Below are 22,429 nucleotides of genomic sequence, written 5' to 3'. Positions count from 1 at the left end.
TAAGACTTGTCAACGCACTTAGTGAAATTATAATAAGACATGTCAGCGCACATGTCAGATTACATTTGAAATTCAAATAAAATGTCAGCGCATATGCAGGGGTTTGATTTTGAATGATTTGTAAATTTTTGTTAGATTTTAGAATAAATATTTCTGTTAAATGGATTCGTCGTAATACTATTCTAACTGCTTATATTTTAACTAGAGAATTTAGTAGATATACTCGTCTCTCTATTTGGAATGATATTTCTTTTGTTTGATAGAATTTTATTAATACAATATGTAGTTTTACTTTTTAAAAAAAATCTATTTATTATTTAAATATTATTTTATTAATAAAATAGTCATTAATTAAACTATCATAATTTAATTATTTAAATTTATTTTTTATAATAATTTAATTTCTATTGCTTTAATAGTTATAACATATACTTTCTTCAATATGAGTTAAGTTGTCCTGATTAACTGTAAATTTAACAAAAAAAAACTAATTTATTCACAAATGAAAATTCAAAGATCAAATTACTTGATTAAATTATATGCGTCAGATTACGGGGATTATGCCGTATATTATTCAAAGAAGAATGAGACAAAAGAACAGACCAGAAGTGATAAGCTCAACGTAATTGTCTGTTTCTTGGAATATGTCATCAAACATCGCTGTAAATCTTTGGAAAAGAAGAAAAAAAAGAAAGAAAAAAATCACTGTAAATAATAAATCAAAAAAAAACCCAAACTAGTAATGAACAAATTACTTAGCTCTGCATCAGGATTTTTTTTTTCAAAAAAAGACATCGAACGATTTAATTAAAAATATTTTCAAAATTGAGCGACAATGAACGAAAAATCGCCATGGTTTTCCAAAATGCTTTCACTTGAGTGAAACAAGGGATAGGGATAGGGATAGGGATAGGAAGTGATATATTCAACGTAATTGTCTGTTCCCTTGAAGTGTGTCATCCAACATCACTGTAAAGAATAAATCCAATTTGAAGTTTCTTCAACTGATTAATTATTTTATCTTAATGTTTTTCATTAACAAATAAATAAATATATATATAATAATATTAAATTTTATTAATTAAATTATTAAAAAATAATTGATAAAATAAATTATCAATAATTTATTTATATTTTTAGTGATATGAAATATTCATGAAATTTGTAATTATTTTTTAACTTTTTTGATAGATTGGTGGAGATTTTAAAATGATAAGGGACATTTCTATTTTAAGAATAATAATTAATCCTTTCATTCCCTTTTATATATTTTTAAATTATTTATATAATAATTAATCAATCTGTTTCATAACTTTTTAATTAATTTTTTAATATATAGTATTTTAAAGATATTAAAATTTATTAAATACTAAAAAATAATTTAAATATTTATTTAAAAATTTATAATGAGAAATTATTTTAAAAAATAAAATAAAAAATAATTTAAATATTTATATATTAATTTTAATGTAAAAGAGTAAAGTGAATAATAATTTTAAGATAATAAAAGAAAAAATGATAAAAATTATGAGAGGAATGGAGTAATAAAATTTTTAATTAATTAAATTAATAATAATATATTTTTAATTTTATCAAATTAATCGTTAAGATACCTGATTACTTCAATTTTAATATTTTTATTAATTTAAAATTAAAAAGTGAAATAAATAAAAAATATTTTAATTTTAATCTAAACATTTAAATTTTAGATAAACTAATTTAATATTTATATTTAAGTGTAATTAATAAAAACACACAATTTAATTATTAAATATGTTATTTATATTTTATAATAATGATAAATTTTATTTTATAATAATAATTATGAATAATTTATAGTAAGTATATTATTTAATTTAAAATAATAGTATATATAAAATAATTAAAAATAATATACTTGATTATCACTAGATTTCACTCGCTCCGGGAAAGACTAAGCTTAAAGAAGCGAAACAGGTCCAAGATTTCTGAAGCCCACTTCTTTAGACCGATCCAGTATTTTCGATCCTAACCCAGATAAAGAGAGCAGATTAGGCCATTCGCAAGCTCGGATCTTGCAAGGAGGAGTCAAGTCCAGTGACGTGACATAAAGAAATACAGCAGACTCAATCATTTTGCAGTCCTATCTTCATGCGCCGTCTGACGTGGAGAGTAGATCTAATACATCCGTACGTATGGACCTGGATGGCAGAGGCAGGTGACACTATAATAAAGAGGTCGTTAGGCATCACTGGCAAACAAAAGAAAGGAAATAAAAGGTGAGAAATACTTTCATCTTCATTCAAATTTCAAATTTATACAATTACTGTAAATCCTATTTTTTGAATTTCTAAACATTAATATTATTATAAAATATTCATAATTACTGATAAAAATAAAATTTACACACCGTTAAAGCTTTTGACGATAGTTTTAATTGTTAAATTATTATTATTTATAAAATTAAATATATTATTTAATTATAATTAAATATATTATTTAATTATAATTAAATATGAAGTAATATTATTTATATATATAATTAATTTATATTTAAAAAATAATAAAATATTATATTTTACATTTTATTTAAACTTTTGTATTTTAATTTTTAAAAATCAAGTAAAATTATACTTAAATACAAATATTATTTTAATTAATATAAAATTTAAATATTTAAATTAAAATGTAAAATAATATAAATATTAAATTAAAATAAAAATAAAAATTGATCAATTAAATTAAAATTATAATATTTAAATTAAAATAAAAATAAATGTATACGGTTTGGATTTTTTTGAACCAAATAACTTAAAACTAAAATTTGCCAACTTTATTTTGGAGTCATGGTTTGGTTTTGCAATTTCTCTACCGATCGTTTGTCTTTTGTAGTTGTTTTGTCGTTTGATTTCACTTTGTCTTTTGTTTTGTTGTGTTTTCCTTTCCGTTTTTGAGTTTCTATCCCTTTCCGTTCTCTCATCATGGATTTAATTTTTTTTTTTTGTTATTTGATTTGCGCTCTTTGTGTTTAGGTCTCTATTGCTAATTCCGAAAGAATTCTTTAGTATTTGATGTCAAAATTTGAGATCGTATCTGACGATACTACACTTGTAGGCTATTCTTTAGATAAGCTCTATATCATCTCTCTGTAGTTGGTGTTTAATTGGAGTTTTGGATTGTTCTAAGGGCCTTTTTGTTCTTGCAAGTTAGCCTTTTATTTTTCAATTTGTTTTTGTTTGTATTTATTTTGGTTGCCTTTTATGTTGGCTCTGTTTTGTTGTTTATGGTGCTTTACCTGCCATGCTCTTTACATTTATGATGGCATGTGGTGTGATTGTATTATTGCGGTGGCGTCGGTGTATCTTATTAGTTAGATTTTTTGAGTTTTGAATATTTTAAAGATTATCAATGCATCTTATTAATTTTTAACATTATTATAAATAATAAACGATAAATAAATTTCCTAAAAATTATATTGTTTAGAAAAACATTTTGTATACAAATATTTTCCATTAAGAAATTTTTTTAATTAGCAGTGTTCCCAAATTATTTTAACTAGCGAAGGGAACTACGGGTTGCAATCTCGTTGTTCCTTTAATCACAGCACTATTCTAGGATATTAATTATTTTAGTAATTTTTAATTATTTTAATAGATATATAGTTTTTAGTTGTTTTACTAATAGATTTAATTAGTAACTTTTTCTAATTTTTAAATACTAATATTTTGACCAACCTTAAAAATTAAAAATACTAGTGAAGTTTGGGAAGACTTAAATGCAGCTAAATTCATGGCAACAGAAAAGTCTTTAAATCTGCTGGTTCAAAAGTCTGACATGTTAGCTTTGTGTTTAGGTTCTGAGTTTTAAATCTGATTCAGTTGTGGCCCTTTCTTGGATTGCATCCCTTTCCTCTGCTGCTTGGAGACTCACTTCTTTCTCTTTTTCTTTTGCTAATTGCCTTGAAATGATCCAAAAGTTAAGTCCAAGGACACTCTCAGAGAGGCAATTTGGTTAGCAGATTCTCTTGCAAAATAAGGTCTATATAGAAATGAAGATTTCGCAGCTTTGGTTTTAGTTTCTTGATGCTCCTTTTATTAGTTTGCAGCTGTGATTTGGATATTTATGTTTGTTTTTGCCTTCTTATTTTAGGTCTCACTTGGTATTTATACTCTCCATTTTCCATTAAGAATTTAGTTAATCGGTTGATTAGTCTCTTATGTTTTCGATAAATCGAATGTATTTTTTTATTTTAGTCGATCGGATTAATTAGTTTAGTTTTTTCAGACAATTGATTTAATAAATGTTACATCTACTCTCTAACTTGTAAAGACAGATATAACTCGAAAAATGAATAAAATTTCCTCTGAATATACATGTAATGAATACATATAATCTACTACAATTTTAAAATATAAAAACTTAAGAGAGTGGACCGATGACTGACCTAGTTAATTCATAATATATTTACACCACTATTCTCTTTACGAGATAAAAAAAAATTATATATACATACCAAACAAAATATATTCAGCAATCCGAATATATAATTTATATATTATCCTCCAAAATTACAACAAAGGATTTAGAATTGGCTCGACTTTCAATAGACTCTGAAACTGATAAAGTGAATGAAAAGACAATAATAAAAATTATAAACCGTTAGGAGTGAATCACCAACAAAAAACAATAATATTAAAAATATAAGAGGTGAGTATATTACTCAGCGAGCGGATAAATAAATAATAAAGGAAAAATATAAAGTTTTGATACTTAATAGTACCAAATATTAATCTAAAATAAATAAGTTGAATAAATACAATTTAATTCAATTAATATAAATTAAGTTGAATAAAAATTGCTAATATATCACTATTAGACTAATGAATTCAAAATTACAAGTATGATCAATTAAATCCACAGTACACCCATAACATACTTTCCGTAAATAATGTTATCATCTCATGTATGATAAAATAAAATAATGATTGTACAAGGTAGCGATGCTTAGGAGTGAGCAGTATTTAGTTCAAACTAAAAAAATTGACCGAACCGAATTAATTTAAAAATTCAATTCGATTTTTTATTTATTTCGGTTCGATTCGATTTGATTTTTTATTTTAAAATTTTCAGTTATTTCGGTTCGGTTTGATTTTGATAAAAAATCAAAAAAATCAAACTGAACCGATTAGTTATAATAGTATATTATTTTAAAAACATGGAGAGATTAGATCATATTAAAATTAAAATATTTCAATTAAATTTTAAAATACTAAAAATAAAATGTAAAAAATAAAAAATTTATTAAAAATTCAAACCGATCAAATCGAATCAGACGGTTCAGTTTGATTCAGTTTCTGATCAAAATCAATTCGGTTTGATTTTTATAAATACTAAAATCTTAGTTTTCGGTTTATTTGGTTCGGTTCGATTTTAAATTGAACCGACCGTGATAATCTGAGATCCAATAGAATAGGGTTTTACAAGGGTTTTGGTATTGAAAATAAAAGCCTTCTTTTTCTGGGGAGGGGATTCCCCTTTTATCCATTTCGCTATGCTTGCTGGTGACGTGTAAAGGCCTCTCCATGATTGGGACACGCGTCCCTGACATACAGATTCGGGCGTACGAGGGTATCAGCCGCCTACTCCATGCGTAACGGCCTCTGATTCTCCTCGTGCGTACGCTCGAGCGGTTCTGCTAGGCTGTCTGAGTATGGCTCTGGATACTGGGCTGGGCCGAGAGTCGGGCCGGACGCTGAGCCTGAGAGGAGAGGGCCTGCTGGTCGCGGACTGGGCCGATCTGAGTGAAGAAGCTTGGTTGAGCCCGGCCTTGAAGGTTGAATGAGCCAGGCTTGTTGTGCATATCAGGTGCGTGGGCCTCTACGTTATGGGCCTTTGGCTGTGGTCAAGCCCTTGATCCGGGGTGAAGAAATCCAGCGGTCATCAATTGTCCCTTCACCTTCTCGGTAGTTATTGCTCCCACTGCCGAGGGGGTGAATATCAAGAACCATTATGACCGTGCCTGTTCGTGTTCAGGTGCCTTAATAACATCCTTTCATCTTTCTGTCGTTGTGCAGTTTCCGAATCCTATCTGCTCTTTCCCATTTCTGGCTTTTCTCCATTCTTCGTGTTCTTTGCTGTCTTTGCTTTCCTGTCATCCTTATCTGGACATGTCCTTTCTTTCCTTTTCCATGAATATCTTTTAAAATTCTGACACCGTTAGCTTAGAGTCTAGCATAGCTCTGCCCCGTGCTAAGGCCTCAGGCTCCGGGTATATATCAACGCTAACTTTTCTTCATTCTCAAATCCTCTACTGGAACAAGAGGTTCTTCCTTTCCGTTTCTCTGTCTGCTTCTTTCCTCCAGCGAGATTGTTCTGTTTTATCTGCAAAGGATCCATTTGACGCCTTCTTCAAACGGAATGAGGTGAGCTTGAGTTTGTATTGCTTAGTTGCCCCAGAGGTTTGTTTTAATCTTGCTTTTATCATCTTGATGGAGAATTATTTCTGACTTGTCTCTGTTTTGAAACTTTTTGCAGTACCTGAGATAAGAATGGGTCAGTTCAAAATTCTTGAAAATTTGATGTTACCTCTAAGGAGTCTGGACGGTGCTTTGGAGATCCTTCTGGTAGGGCGGCCGATGGGTGGGACTATTCGGCAAGCTGCTGAGACTGCTTTACCCAGGTCGTCTGGCCGGCCTGCTCCTCTGCTTGTTGTCCGGGCTCCAAAGAGGTTCTGGGCTGTTGGGGAGTTTGCTCTAACTGATGACTTGAGCTCCTTTGGGAGGTCGGAGTTTAGCTTTTTCATTTATGGTCCCGTGCCCCAATCTTTTATGTGAGATCAGAATTATGTTCTTTATGAGTTGTTTTTGCTTGTAGCACCGGATGATCTTGGGGATTCTGGCTATTTTTGCTCCGGAAGATCTTTGAGATCTTTGCCGGTCTTCTACCTCAGTGAGGTCTTCTGCCTCATTGAGGTCTTCTGCCTCAGTGAGGTTTTCTGCCTCAGTGAAGTCTTCTGCCTTAGTGAGGTCTTCTGCCTCATTGAGGTCTTCTGCCTCATTTAGGTCTTCTGCCTCATTGAGGTCTTCTGCCTCATTGAGGTCTTCTGCCTCGGTGAGGTCTTCTGCCTCAGTGAGGTCTTCTGCCTCATTGAGGTCTTCTATCTCATTTAGGTCTTCTGCCTCTTTGAGGTCTTCTGCCTCTTTGAGGTCTTCTGCCTCATTGAGGTCTTCTGCCTCTTTGAGGTCTTCTGCCTCACTGAGGTCTTCTGCCTTATTGAGGTCTTCTGCCTCACTGAGGTCTTCTGCCTCACTGAGGTCTTCTGCCTCATTGAGGTCTTCTGCCTCATTGAGGTCTTCTGCCTCTTTGAGGTCTTCTACCTCAGTGAGGTCTTCTGCCTCATTGAGGTCTTCTGCCTTATTGAGGTCTTCTGCCTCTTTGAGGTCTTCTGCCTCTTTGAGGTCTTCTGCCTCAGTGAGGTCTTCTGCCTCTTTTGAGGTCTTCTGCCTCATTGAGGTCTTCTGCCTCTTTTGAGGTCTTCTGCCTCATTGAGGTCTTCTGCCTCATTGAGGTCTTCTGCCTCGGTGAGGTCTTCTGCCTCGGTGAGGTCTTCTGCCTCGGTGAGGTCTTCTGCCTCGGTGAGGTCTTCTGCCTCGGTGAGGTCTTCTGCCTCATTGAGGTCTTCTGCCTCATTGAGGTCTTCTGCCTCAGTGAGGTCTTCTGCCCCATTGAGGTCTTCTGCCCCATTGAGGTCTTCTGCCTCAGTGAGGTCTTCTGCCTCATTGAGGTCTTCTGCCTCATTGAGGTCTTCTTTTGCTAGGACCTCACCTCATTGAGGTCTTCTTTTGCTAGGCCTCATTGAGGTCTTCTTTTGCTAGGACCTCACCTCATTGAGGTCTTCTTTTGCTAGGACCTCAGTGAGGTCTTCTTTTGCTAGGACCTCAGTGAGGTCTTCTCTTGGTGGGACCACAGTGAGGTCTTCTTTTGTCAAGACCTTTTTGAGGTCTTCTTTTGCCAGGACCTCAGTGAGGTCTTCTTTTGCTAGGACCTCAGTGAGGTCTTCTTTTGTCAGGACCTCAGTGAGGTCTTCATTTGTCAAGACCTTATTGAGGTCTTCTTTTGTCAGGACCTTATTGAGGTCTTCTTTTGTCAAGACCTCAGTGAGGTCTTCATTTGTCAAGACCTTATTGAGGTCTTCTTTTGCTAGGACCTCAGTGAGGTCTTCTCTTGGTGGGACCTCAGTGAGGTCTTCTCTTGTCAAGACCTTATTGAGGTCTTCCTTTGTCAAGACCTTGTTGAGGTCTTCCTTTGCCAGGAGATCTTGGGGACCCTGGTCTTCATTCTCCGGGAGGTCTTTTAAGATCCTCACCGGCCGTTTTTATTTTGTTTTCCCGGGAGTTCTAGGGGATCCCGGTCTTCATTCTCCGGGAGGTCTTTTAAGATCCTCACCGGCCGTTTTTATTTTGTTTTCCCGGGAGTTCTAGGGGATCCCGGTCTTCATTCTCCGGGAGGTCTTTTAAGATCCTCACCGGCCGTTTTTATTTTATTTTCCCGGGAGTTCTAGGGGATCCCGGTCTTCTTTGTTTTCCCGGGAGTTCTAGGGGATCCCGGTCTTCATGCTCCGGGAGGTCTTTTAAGATCCTCACCGGCCGTTCCGGGGTGACCTCGGGGCCCCGCCGGCTATTTTTTGTTTTGTTTTCCCGGGAGTTCTAGGGGATCCCGGTCTTCATGCTCCGGGAGGTCTTTTAAGATCCTCACCGGCCGTTCCGGGGTGACCTCGGGGCCCCGCCGGCTGTTTTTTGTTTTGTTTTCCCGGGAGTTCTAGGGGATCCCGATCTTCATGCTCCGGGAGGTCTTTTAAGATCCTCACCGGCCGTTCCGGGGTGACCTCGGGGCCCCGCCGGCTGTTTTTTGTTCCTCCTTGAGGTTTTGCACAAGATTCGGGCTCAGTGGCCTTACTGTCGCTTCGTTATCTCAACTGGCTTTGTGCCTAATTGAGGTCTTGTTTTTTTCAAGGGGTCTTTCTGAAAGATTCATGATTTTTCTGCAAAATAAGAACTTGCACAGAGCACATATAACGAGGATGCTCGTTGTTAATTCAATAATATTCATCAATAAATAATATGCCGCACGTGTCACTTAGTTTCATACTTCAGATGAACAAATGCAAGTATTAACTCTTGCAACATTAACCCATGCAGTTTTAGAGATGCAATAAACAATATTTTGCCTGTGTAAATTTCTTCAAGACTTTTCGATCTATAAAATGCAAGCTATTATCAGGATATCTAAACTCATAGAGTTTTATTTTAATTAAACTTAATCTTATTATTTACATGCGAAACCTGCCCTTTAATCAACTTATAAAATTATTTATTTTTAATGATGCTTAAAATAACTGCCGATAACTAAAGGCATTCTTGAAAATTAAATTATATTTTACCTATTTATAACTTTGTATGTTGACAGTAATCATGACAACAAGAAATTCTTGAGCAGACCCCACTCCCAACACCAAAATTTGTACTCCCAATACCTCTTCTGACAGTGCCACTTGAATAGCACTTCGTAATAAGCTAGAATTTCATACTACTGAATATTTCACTTTTATAAAAGCAAAATAAATAAATAAATAAATGAACCACTTCTTCTGTACAGTCCACATGTACCTGAATTTCTTTCTGGATTTCGGAGAAATCATAGAAGCATTTTCCAGGAAGGTGCAGGAGCTCGCCCCACTCCTCCTCTGTGGCATCGGCCTTTCTTTTAATCTGCAACAGCTGCAAAACCAACGGCCGTCGGGTGCAAATATATTTTCCCACTGCTCTGGCTTCCAACGACCGTCACCTGCGACAGCTCGATCGTCGACTGGCTCCCGAGTTGCGCGAATATGTCCTGCAACTTATTCACCATCGGTATGACTGAGGAACCAAGTGGCGCAGACTGTGATTGCAGCTGCGATTGCGCCGCCAGAGACGACGAGGCGGGTTCCTCTGCCATTGACGGATCCATTGGAAATAATAGGGAGTTTTGGAATTATCTTACGTTTTTGAACTCTGTTTCAGAGAGAAATGGAGAGATACGCTTGTAGAGGGGATCTTCAATGGGTGATGAGAGACGGACTGACGTGACTGGACGCGACGATAATTTTTATCTGACCTGAAGTGTAAGGCCGATCTCAGACACGGTTCCGTCCTCGATCACATCTAAGCTCGAGCACAGGTTCGACCTCAACGAGCAATCTATCACTGTGGTCGTTGGATTTGCCGAGTTCTCTGACCTTCAGCATTACGCGAACCAGAAACAGAGAGCGGCAACTGGACGCGACAATCATTTTTATCCGACCCAAAATGCGAGGCCGATCTCAGACACGGCTCCGTCCTCGATCATATCTAAGCTCGAGCACGGGTTCGACCTCAACGAGCAATCTGTCGCTGTCGTTGTCGGATTTGCCAAGTTCCTTCTGTCTTACTATTCCGACCAACCAACCCAGAAATATTTCTCTGCAGAACACTGGTTCCAGAAGCCAAAACCCAGGAAGAAAGGTAACGCTTCAAACACGGGTCCGACCTCGATCACATATCTAAGCTCGAGCATAGATCCGACCTCAACGAGTAATCTAATGTTGGGGTCGTTGGATATGTCGAGCTCCTTTTAGTTCTGCTACTCCGACCAGCGAAACCATTGACGGTCTTATTAGCGGTGTTTGATCAGTCGTTCTTTCGACAGTCAAACGGACTAAGGCCGACCATGCCAACCTGGGTATCTCAGTTCACCTTGTCTTCGAGCTGGATGACATACTGCGTCCGAGCTTATCCACCGTGCCTGGATATTTGATTATTTCCTATTATCTCCAGGTTGCTCTGATACTTGAGGGGTGTTGCTCTGCAACAGAGTTGGATGGCTATGTCCGACCTGAAATGTTAGTCCGAACTTGTCTATTTTTCATTTATTAATTTTCTCTCTAACTTGCTAACCTGAGATTTTACAGCCGATCTCACAACTTCAACAAATATATATATACTTCTCATTCTTTTTTCCTTTTACAGAAAAGATTAAAATCTACACTCAGAGACAAGCACTTCAATCTGAAGTTTCGCCTCATCACCTCATCAGATCTTCAAAGAAAAAGTTAGTAGTAATAAAATTCAATAAATGTTAAAATAAACAACGAGGGTAGGAAAATGAAGATTAAGAGACTGTCAAGATATTCTTACACCAGCTGGGTCTTTCTTTTTAGCTGGGTTACTGTAAATCTCCAGCTTTCTTTTTCGTGTAAGCTTTCTTTTTTGTATTGTCTCCTTGTCGCCCCGATGCTTTCCATCTGTCCTGAAATGCGACTCCAACCTCGACCACGAATCTAGTTTCGAACATGGATCCGACCTCAACGAGCAATCTATCGCTGTGGTCGTCGGATTTGCTGAGTTCCTTTCTGTCTTGCTAAACACGGCTCCGACCTCCTTTTTTCTCACGGACTCCTCTTCTCTTTCTCTCACCTTCTTCTTCTCTCTTTTTTTTATATATTTTTTTATATATATATTTTTTTATATATATACAGTGGACCTCAGAATTTCAACAATACATATATTTCTCACCCTTTTTTTTTTCTTTTATAGAAAATATTCACCAGACTTCAAAGAAAAAATCAGCCGTAATAAAATCTAATAAATATTAAAATAAATTATCTGAAAGACCATCAAAATATTCTTTAGCACAATGAACCTTTCTTTTCAGCTGGGTTATCTACTCAAACTTTCGTACCTTATGTGGATCTCAATGGGTGGATCTGAAAACTTTTGAGATAGTAAAATCTCTTTCGTGGAGGGCACATTCCCGGCCAAGCTCGGCGAGGGGTTAAAAGGAATGGGTGGTTGGTTGTTTGGAGTTGTAGGACTGGAAAATAAGAACCGCTGCCCCTCTTGGGCAGAGCTCAGATTATTTGGAATGATGTTAAGGTTATTTTCTTGGTGGTTTGCCATTGTGGATCTCAGTGGGTTTTGAAAGTGAAAACTCCGATGATGAAAAGATCTCCTTCGTTTCCCACAGACGGCGCCATTTGATAATCTGAGATCCAATAGAATAGGGTTTTACAAGGGTTTTGGTATTGAAAATAAAAGCCTTCTTTTTCTGGGGAGGGGATTCCCCTTTTATCCATTTCGCTATGCTTGCTGGTGATGTGTAAAGGCCTCTCCATGATTGGGACACGCGTCCCTGACATACAGATTCGGGCGTACGAGGGTATCAGCCGCCTGCTCCATGCGTAACGGCCTCTGATTCTCCTCGTGCGTACGCTCGAGCGGTTTTGCTAGGCTGTCTGAGTATGGCTCTGGATACTGGGCTGGGCCGAGAGTCGGGCCAGACACTGAGCCTGAGAGGAGAGGGCCTGCTGGTCGTGGACTGGGCCGATCTGAGTGAAGAAGCTTGGTTGAGCCCGGCATTGAAGGTTGAATGAGCCAGGCTTGTTGTGCATATCAGGTGCGTGGGCCTCTACGTTATGGGCCTTTGGCTGTGGTCAAGCCCCTGATCCGGGGTGAAGAAATCCAGCGGTCATCAGACCGAATGCTCACCCTAACAATGCTGGTATTTTAGACTCTATAATGGCAATATTGGTTCAAGAGCTAATAAAATATTGATCATACACATGTGCAGAACTATCCTAAAGATGATAACCTTATGTACGCCCCAAAGGCGGTGTATATATCAAGTATTATCCCAAAAACAATATAAATATATGTTAGATTGTAAATAAATTATCTATCATCGAGATATTATTTGTTCGGTACATATATAGAGTATAATCAGATATTTATTCGGCTGTATTTTAAATTCTATTTTCATTAATCGAAGAAATATGAATTCATTATATTCATTTTTATTTTAAATAAATACAATAAAAGAATATATATATATATAAGAAAAATATTGATATTTTACATTTATCTATTCATTAGTATTGAAAATAAAATAAATTTAGATCGCAAAATATCCCTATTATCTATACTGAAAATTGGATCTCTTTTAGAATTAAAAAAAAAATGTATCAAGTGACAAATAAATATTTTAGAATGAAACTATAAAATATGAAATGCGAATTTTAAATATTAAGTATATATATTTTTTTATAAGAAAAATTCGATAGTATTCTGACATAATTAACTCTTAAAATTATACAAACTCAAAAATACTCAATAAACTATGAATATTATTTAGATCAACTTATAAAAATTATTAATCCTACAAATAAAATCTCGTAGATTGATCTAACTAAAACATATTTCATTTTAATTCTCACATCATAAAAATCACCGTTTAATGATAGAGAAAATAAATTAAATCTTAATAATTCGAATAAGAGAGAAAAAATTTACCTATCCAAATATTGGAGTTTATGAAAAAAATGATTGAATTTCTGCTTAGAATATTGATTTAAATAAGAATATATTTGAAAATTTTAAAAGATTATGAATTGATTGGATCGATGTAGAGAAAATTTGGTATTAAAAAAGAATTTTTTGTTTTTTAGAGTGAAGCAAAGCTCTGTTTTCCTCGAAGAGGAAGGGTTTTGGTTTTGAGATTCTTTTCGAAAGCATAGCTCTATTTATGTTTTTTTTATTGTTATTTTATTTTTATAAACTGTTTGTTTTTTTATGGGCCGGGTATGACAATCTGCCTAAGGTTTTATTTGCTTATTGGAGTCTAGTTTTTCTTCTTTGATTTGTACTCTCTAGGTCTTGTTTAGCATGCCATCATGTTGGAGGTTGACAGATGGGTTATTTTATTTGGTTAGGCTGTGTACTCATGCTAATTTTTTCTTATTTTTGAAAATAATAAAATTCTACTTGCTTATTAAAAAAAAAAAAAAAAAAAGAGCTGCCGACCAGGGTCCAAACGACGAAAACTGAATCTTATTTGAATACTATTTCTACTATGGTATCATAACATTAAATTAAAACCTCAGTTTCTGACAAAAATAAAAAAATCAGCAGGAACTAAAATCAAGCACAAGACATTATTTAATAGAAGAGAAGTACAACCTCTTCTTATATACATAAAAGGATTCTCATATAAATATATTGTGCCTTTTCATCAGAGAACCTTGTGCATAGTAATACCAGGTTGCACATCCATGTCCAAGTCTTCCTTCTTCATTCCAACAGGCATCTCCCAATCAAATTTGTAAAGCAGATTAGCTAGAGATACCTCCACAGTTGCCAGACCCATAAAAATCCCAGGACAAATTCTTCTACCAGCTCCAAATGGTGTCAGCTCAAAATCTTGGCCTTTCAAGTCAATAGAGCTATTGATGAATCTCTCAGGATTAAACTGATACGGATCCAATAGGGCAAATTTCTAACAATGGTGTGGAGCAAACTTATGTCATTCAAATGGATCTAAAAGGAGTTCAAAATCATATTCATATGATCCATATATATTTGGGGCGTGCTTCAACTCATATGGGACAGATTTGGTGCAACACTTGCAATCATAGGCTTAGGGAGCCTAATCAAACCTATCGGCTAAAACTACACAAAGGGAAGCCTAAAGTGAAGATCAAGTAAGACTTTTGTGAAGATTCAGCTTTGTTATGATGGGCTTGCTATATTTTTATTATTTAATACTTGTTTTAGTTTAGTTTTATTTGGGCTTGTATTCTGGCCATACTTTATCTTTTAAGTTTTAGAGTGTTGGGCCATGTTTTGGGCTTACGTTTTAATACTTATGTGTTATTTTAGTGTGTGATTGGGTTTGGGCCTTATGTGTTTAAGTCAGGTCCAAGAAGAGTGTCTTAGGGTTTTATTTGTTTTTCTCCTTACTATATAAGGATAGAAAACAATTGTAAGAGGCAGCTTTTAATCAAACTTTTCAGAATTTCTTTCATGCCTTGGGCGTGTATTGCTTTGAGTGAGAGTGAGGATTTGCTTTCATCAATTGCACCAGGAATCTTGGCTAACTTATCAACTATTCGTTGTGGCGTTTGTCGGATTCTCATCTAAATCCTTCGATCATTGGTGTTTCAGCTTCTCTAAGTTTGGGGTGCCATAGGAGGTGGGTTTATCAAATCTTTAGATTCCATATCTACTTGTACGTGTGGGTTTGAGGCTTGTGCCATAGGGTTCCGCGTCAGTTGGTATCAGAGCCAAAGTGAGGTAAATTCTTATTTATATCAGGATCTAGAGTTTTTTTTTTTGAGTTTTCCTTGTCTTTCTTGTTGATTTCATTAAAAGCTTCTGTATCCATGACTGCACCTTCTTGATAAATTATCACATAATCTCTTTTGGGAAAAAAAAATTCGAAATCCAAAAAATAAAAAACGAAAAAAAGAACGAAAAAAAAATTCGCCTTTGCCATATTTATCTTGATTTGGCCGAAATTGTGATATGCTTCCTTTTTCATCCATATTTCCTTGCCTATCTCAATTGATTGCTGTAGTTTATGGAAATCAATTTGAATTTTGAATTGCGTTGAATCCGGATTAGGAGACAAAACAAACCTGCCTATTTCTTAAGGTGCACATTTAAGGCAACTGCATCTAAATCGATTTGGTGTCAAATCCATCCTTTAATGCCCATTTTCGTCCATGATGCTACACTGAGTGAGATATTTTTTTTTAGCCTATTTGTGGGGTTTTGATACTTGCCTTTTTGGGTAGATTTAAATAGATCCGTATTTAATTTGCGTTGAAGCGAATTAAATTTAAACTTTTGTCCAGATTCGTTTTTATTTGAATTCAAAGTTTCGTTTTGGTTTAAGCTTGCTTTTACTTCCTTGACATTGCTGGAGTACTGTTTGCTTGTGTCTATACTCTAGGTGATATTTTTCAAGTAGCACAACACCTAGTTTGTGTGTTACTTTCCAAATTGTCAGTGTCTTCTTTCTAGTTTTTGCGCGCTTCCTTCTTTCTTTAGGTTTTCTTCTTTGTTTCATTAAACGCACCTTATGGTTGGTTGGTTGACCTTAGTTTCTGAAGTGCAATTGAAGAATCAGCAAAAGAATGGTAAGAATGCAAACACTTGAGTATTTCTTTAACACAATATTTGCCAGTTCTTTTTGTTCTTTATTGATTTAAGGTAGGATGAGTAAAGACATGAATGTGGTGGATCGTACTGATGGAAGTGAATCGAATATGGGTAATGATTATAAGCTCTTTAAGAAGTCAGTCAATGGTGAGTTACAAAGGCTCAATAAGACTCTTGAGAGGTTGACTGAAACTATGGAGAGTTTGAATGTCTCACAAGCTTCCACTTCTACAAGAATACCTCAAAAAACTCCTAATTGCAATAATGACTGTGATGATTCGGATGTGTTGGTTAATAATGCGTTGCTTGCTGCACATTGTGAGATGCTTGTTGCTAGGCGTGCTCTGAATATGCAGGTTAAGAAAGAAAGCCTAGAACAACGGGAAAACATATTTCACACTAGGTGTTTGGTTAATGGAAAAGTGTGTACTCTCATTATTGATGGAGGTAGTTGCACAAATGTGGCTAGTGTGTATATGGTGGAGAAATTGGGCTTGGCTTCTATTGAACACCCTAAGCCATACAGATTGCAATGGTTGAATGATTGTGGTGAGGTTAGGGTTACACGCCAGGTGGTTATACCATTTTCTATTGGTAGGTACAAGGATGAGATATTGTGTGATGTGGTACCTATGCAGGCAAGCCATGTGTTGTTGTGTAGGCCGTGGCAACATGATAGAAAGGTGCAACATGATGGGTTCAATAACAAGTACTCCTTCACTCATGAAGGACAGAAGCTTATACTCGTTCCTTTATCACCTCAAGAGGTATATGTTGATCAAATAAAGATGCTGGAGAGGGAGAGGGAGGCTTCGGCCTTGGCCACAAAGGGGAGTGAGAGCTTGAATTCTGCGGAAAAGATGAGAGAAAAGAGTGAGTTTGAGGGTAAAGAGGCTGGAAAAGAATCAAGACTAGTTCAAGGAGGGAAGGTGGAGAAAGAAAAGGAGAAAGAAGAGGCTAAAGTTCCAATCTCAACTTCCATAGAGATTGAAATTGAAGAGGAAGTTGTAATGCATGAATCTTATATTGTTGTTGTTGAGAATTCCATCAATGAACTTATAGAAGAGGTTGTGAATGATGAGGGACATGGAAAGCACGTGATTGATGAGGTGGAGGAGGCGAATGAGACTGTTTTGGATGTTGTAGAGGAGAATGGATCACATCCACTGGATCTTTCTGTGACTAATATTTTTATGCCTAGTTCATTTGTTCTTGATGTGCAGGTTGTTGATGAAAACATTCATGACAAAATTTTTATCCTATTTCCACCTATTTAAAAGGAGGTCTTTGAAGATACATGGGTTCCTAAAGCTTCTCTTTTTGACATAAATATCAGCAAGATTCGAGGACGAATCTTTTCTAAAGAAGGAGAGAATGATACGGATCCAATAGGGCAAATTTCTAACAATGGTGTGGAGCAAACTTATGTCATTCAAATGGATCTAAAAGGAGTTCAAAATCATATTCATATGATCCATATATATTTGAGGCGTGCTTCAACTCATATGGGACAGATTTGGTGCAACACTTGCAATCATAGGCTTAGGGAGCCTAATCAAACCTATCGGCTAAAACTACACAAAGGGAAGCCTAAAGTGAAGATCAAGTAAGACTTTTGTGAAGATTCAGCTTTGTTATGATGGGCTTGCTATATTTTTATTATTTAACACTTGTTTTAGTTTAGTTTTATTTGGGCTTGTATTCTGGCCATACTTTATCTTTTAAGTTTTAGAGTTTTGGCCCATGTTTTGGGCTTACGTTTTAATACTTATGTGTTATTTTAGTGTGTGATTGGGTTTGGGCCTTATGTGTTTAAGTCAGGTCCAAGAAGAGTGTCTTAGGGTTTTATTTGTTTTTCTCCTTACTATATAAGGATAGGAAACAATTGTAAGAGGCAGCTTTTAATCAAACTTTTCAGAATTTCTTTCATGCCTTGGGCGTGTATTGCTTTGAGTGAGAGTGAGGATTTGCTTTCATCAATTGCACCAGGAATCTTGGCTAACTTATCAACTATTCGTTGTGGCGTTTGTCGGATTCTCATCTAAATCCTTCGATCATTGGTGTTTCAGCTTCTCTAAGTTTGGGGTGCCATAGGAGGTGGGTTTATCAAATCTTTGGATTCCATATCTACTTGTGCGTGTGGGTTTGAGGCTTGTGCCATAGGGTTCCGCGTCAGTTGGTATCAGAGCCAAAGTGAGGTAAATTCTTATTTATATCAGGATCTAGAGTTTTTTTTTTTTGAGTTTTCCTTGTCTTTCTTGTTGATTTCATTGAAAGCTTCTGTATCCATGACTGCACCTTCTTGATAAATTATCACATAATCTCTTTTGGGAAAAAAAATTCGAAATCCAAAAAAAAAAAAAAACGAAAAAAAGAACGAAAAAAAAAAATTCGCCTTTGCCATATTTATCTTGATCTGGCCGAAATTGTGATATGCTTCCTTTTTCATCCATATTTCCTTGCCTATCTCAATTGATTGCTGTAGTTTATGGAAATCAATTTGAATTTTGAATTGCGTTGAATCCGGATTAGGAGACAAAACAAACCTGGCTATTTCTTAAGGTGCACATTTAAGGCAACTGCATCTAAATCGATTTGGTGTCAAATCCATCTTTTAATGCCCATTTTTGTCCATGATGCTACACTGAGTGAGATATTTTTTTTTAGCCTATTTGTGGGGTTTTGATACTTGCCTTTTTGGGTAGATTTAAATAGATCCGTATTTAATTTGCGTTGAAGCGAATTAAATTCAAACTTTTGTCCAGATTCATTTTTATTTGAATTCAAAGTTTCGTTTTGGTTTAAGCTTGCTTTTACTTCCTTGACATTGCTGGAGTATTGTTTGCTTGTGTCTATACTCTAGGTGATATTTTTCAAGTAGCACAACACCTAGTTTGTGTGTTACTTTCCAAATTGTCAGTGTCTTCTTTCTAGTTTTTGCGCGCTTCCTTCTTTCTTTAGGTTTTCTTCTTTGTTTCATTAAACGCACCTTATGGTTGGTTGGTTGACCTTAGTTTCTGAAGTGCAATTGAAGAATCAGCAAAAGAATGGTAAGAGTGCAAACACTTGAGTATTTCTTTAACACAATATTTGCCAGTTCTTTTTGTTCTTTGTTGATTTAAGGTAGGATGAGTAAAGACAAGAATGTGGTGGATCGTACTGATGGAAGTGAATCGAATATGGGTAATGATTATAAGCTCTTTAAGAAGTCAGTCAGTGGTGAGTTACAAAGGCTCAATAAGACTCTTGAGAGGTTGACTGAAACTATGGAGAGTTTGAATGTCTCACAAGCTTCCACTTCTACAAGAATACCTCAAAAAACTCCTAATTGCAATAATGACTGTGATGATTCGGATGTGTTGGTTAATAATGCGTTGCTTGCTGCACATTGTGAGATGCTTGTTGCTAGGCGTGCTCTGAATATGCAGGTTAAGAAAGAAAGCCTAGAACAACGGGAAAACATATTTCACACTAGGTGTTTGGTTAATGGAAAAATGTGTACTCTCATTATTGATGGAGGTAGTTGCACAAATGTGGCTAGTGTGTATATGGTGGAGAAATTGGGCTTGGCTTCTATTGAACACCCTAAGCCATACAGATTGCAATGGTTGAATGATTGTGGTGAGGTTAGGGTTACACGCCAGGTGGTTATACCATTTTCTATTGGTAGGTACAAGGATGAGATATTGTGTGATGTGGTACCTATGCAGGCAAGCCATGTGTTGTTGTGTAGGCCGTGGCAACATGATAGAAAGGTGCAACATGATGGGTTCAATAACAAGTACTCCTTCACTCATGAAGGACAGAAGCTTATACTCGCTCCTTTATCACCTCAAGAGGTATATGTTGATCAAATAAAGATGCTGGAGAGGGAGAGGGAGGCTTCGGCCTTGGCCACAAAGGGGAGTGAGAGCTTGAATTCTGCGGAAAAGATGAGAGAAAAGAGTGAGTTTGAGGGTAAAGAGGCTGGAAAAGAATCAAGACTAGTTCAAGGAGGGAAGGTGGAGAAAGAAAAGGAGAAAGAAGAGGCTAAAGTTCCAATCTCAACTTCCATAGAGATTGAAATTGAAGAGGAAGTTGTAATGCATGAATCTTATATTGTTGTTGTTGAGAATTCCATCAATGAACTTATAGAAGAGGTTGTGAATGATGAGGGACATGGGAAGCACGTGATTGATGAGGTGGAGGAGGCGAATGAGACTATTTTGGAAGTTGTAGAGGAGAATGGATCACATCCACTGGATCTTTCTGTGACTAATATTTTTATGCCTAGTTCATTTGTTCTTGATGTGCAGGTTGTTGATGAAAACATTCATGACAAAAGTTTTATCCTATTTCCACCTATTCAAAAGGAGGTCTTTGAAGATACATGGGTTCCTAAAGCTTCTCTTTTTGACATAAATATCAGCAAGATTCGAGGACGAATCTTTTCTAAAGAAGGAGAGAATGATACGGAAACAATTGTAAGAGGTAGCTTTTAATCAAACTTTTCAGAATTTCTTTCATGCCTTGGGCGTGTATTGCTTTGAGTGAGAGTGAGGATTTGCTTTCATCAATTGCACCAGGAATCTTGGCTAACTTATCAACTATTCGTTGTGGCGTTTGTCGGATTCTCATCTAAATCCTTCGATCATTGGTGTTTCAGCTTCTCTAAGTTTGGGGTGCATAGGAGGTGGGTTTATCAAATCTTTGAATTCCATATCGACTTGTGCGTGTGGGTTTGAGGCTTGTGCCATAGGGTTTCATATCTTTGGATTCCATACCTCCACAGTTGCCAGACCCATAAAAATCCCAGGACAAATTCTTCTACCAGCTTCAAATGGTGTCAGCTCAAAATCTTGGCCTTTCAAGTCAATAGAGCTATTGATGAATCTCTCAGGATTAAACTCTTCTGGGTTTTCCCAGATTTCAGGATCTCTTCCAATTGCCCTTGCATTCACATAAACTACAGTTTTAGCTGCTATGTCATATCCATATAACACACAGTCTTCAGTTGATTCCCTTGGGACTAATAAGGGAACTGTGGGTTGCAATCTCATTGTTTCTTTGATCACAGCTTTGAGATAAGGTAGTTGTTGAACATCATCTTCTTCTACAAAACCTTTCTTCCCAACAAGTTTTCTGATTTCTTCTTGAGCTTTCTTCATTGCTATGGGATTCTTCATCAGTATGGTCATGGCCCAAACCACAGTTGCTGCACCGGTGTCTGTTCCACCCACAAATACGTTCTGTATAGAGCAAAGGACCAAAAAAAAAAATCACTATTAATGCATGACATCATATAAAGAAACCAAAGCAATAATTTCTCCTTTGGGTCCTTATGAATTGAGCAAATCTCTTAGAAGCACTTTTGATGCGAACAAAAATAAAATAATGTGTAATTATAAAAAAAAATAAAGAAATTTCGAATATATAAATGTGGAAATTACCATAAGCACAGCTTTGATGTGATCAAAGGTGAGAGCAACTTTAAAGGAACGATTCTTCCATAATTGAAGTAAGATATCCAGGACATCCAGAACAGTTTAATTATTATGTTTGTTGTAACTTTGCACTTAGCTATTTGATATCATGATTTCTATAGATGTCGTTTCATTTATGACTTTTGAATTGAAAAAGATATGCTCTCTCTTCAAACATGCTATTCACACAAACAAGGTTTTGGTGTCATTAAGGAGTACAAGCATTGCATTGAAACCATAGATCATACTATGGAAAGCAGTCTGAACCGACCGCAGGCCTTGAGAGCTCATGATGTCATTGTCCTGTATATACCTTGTTAAAAAACAAAGGAAAACCTGAATGGTTAAAATATCAACTTCTGTTAAGTTTTCTAAAATTTAGCTTTATATAATTTGATGATTAGAACTTATAGATATTCGGATTGTTAAAATTTAACGGCTTATTTTTTTTTTATAGATTTAAGAGTTAACTAAAATTATTTAGTTTTGTAATTATTAATTTTAAATTAAAACTTACTATATTTGTAAATAAATAAACTGTTCATGAACTATTCAAGATTAAACTCGATAAAAGTTCGGTTCGTCTAAATTCATTTGTTAAATGAACTAAACTTAAACTTATTAATTAATATTCGCTTTGAATTCAAAATAAGTAAAATTCGAATTTGGTTTGAACTTAGAAAAATTTTAATAAGCCAAACTTAAACTCTTCAAATCTTAACTCGACTCGATTTGTTTGCACCCCTAAATTCCGTCCCTATTCGATATGATACAATGATGGATAAGTAAACTAATATTTATAGGTATGATTTATATATTTATAAATATATTATATAAATTTTTAATAAAAATGTTTAGAAAATTATTAAATTTAAATTTTAAATTAATTAAATTGTATAACTAATTTAACAAACTTTATTTAAGATTAACAAATAAAAAAAAAAAAAAAGAAAATGCTTACTTTTTCTTTTTTTT

The 22,429-nt window shown here is 35.4% G+C and overlaps 1 protein-coding gene across 1 annotated transcript; it reads right to left on the bottom strand.

Annotated features, from left to right (window-relative positions):
• Positions 1 to 14,061: 14,061 nt before the first annotated feature.
• Positions 14,062 to 21,517, bottom strand: LOC110615396 (cytochrome P450 71A1-like; the record flags this gene model as incomplete). The annotated part of the gene is made up of 3 exons (XM_043956812.1): positions 14,062 to 14,255; positions 20,836 to 21,220; positions 21,422 to 21,517. Coding segments are annotated over 3 exons (675 nt in total), but the record flags the coding sequence as incomplete, so codon positions are not given.
• Positions 21,518 to 22,429: the final 912 nt, after the last annotated feature.

Source organism: Manihot esculenta, chromosome 5, assembly GCF_001659605.2.
Source record: "Manihot esculenta cultivar AM560-2 chromosome 5, M.esculenta_v8, whole genome shotgun sequence".
Taxonomy (NCBI): Eukaryota; Viridiplantae; Streptophyta; class Magnoliopsida; order Malpighiales; family Euphorbiaceae; genus Manihot; species Manihot esculenta.
Note: the sequence above shows the minus strand (reverse complement) of the source record. Positions and strands in the feature narration are given on the sequence as shown.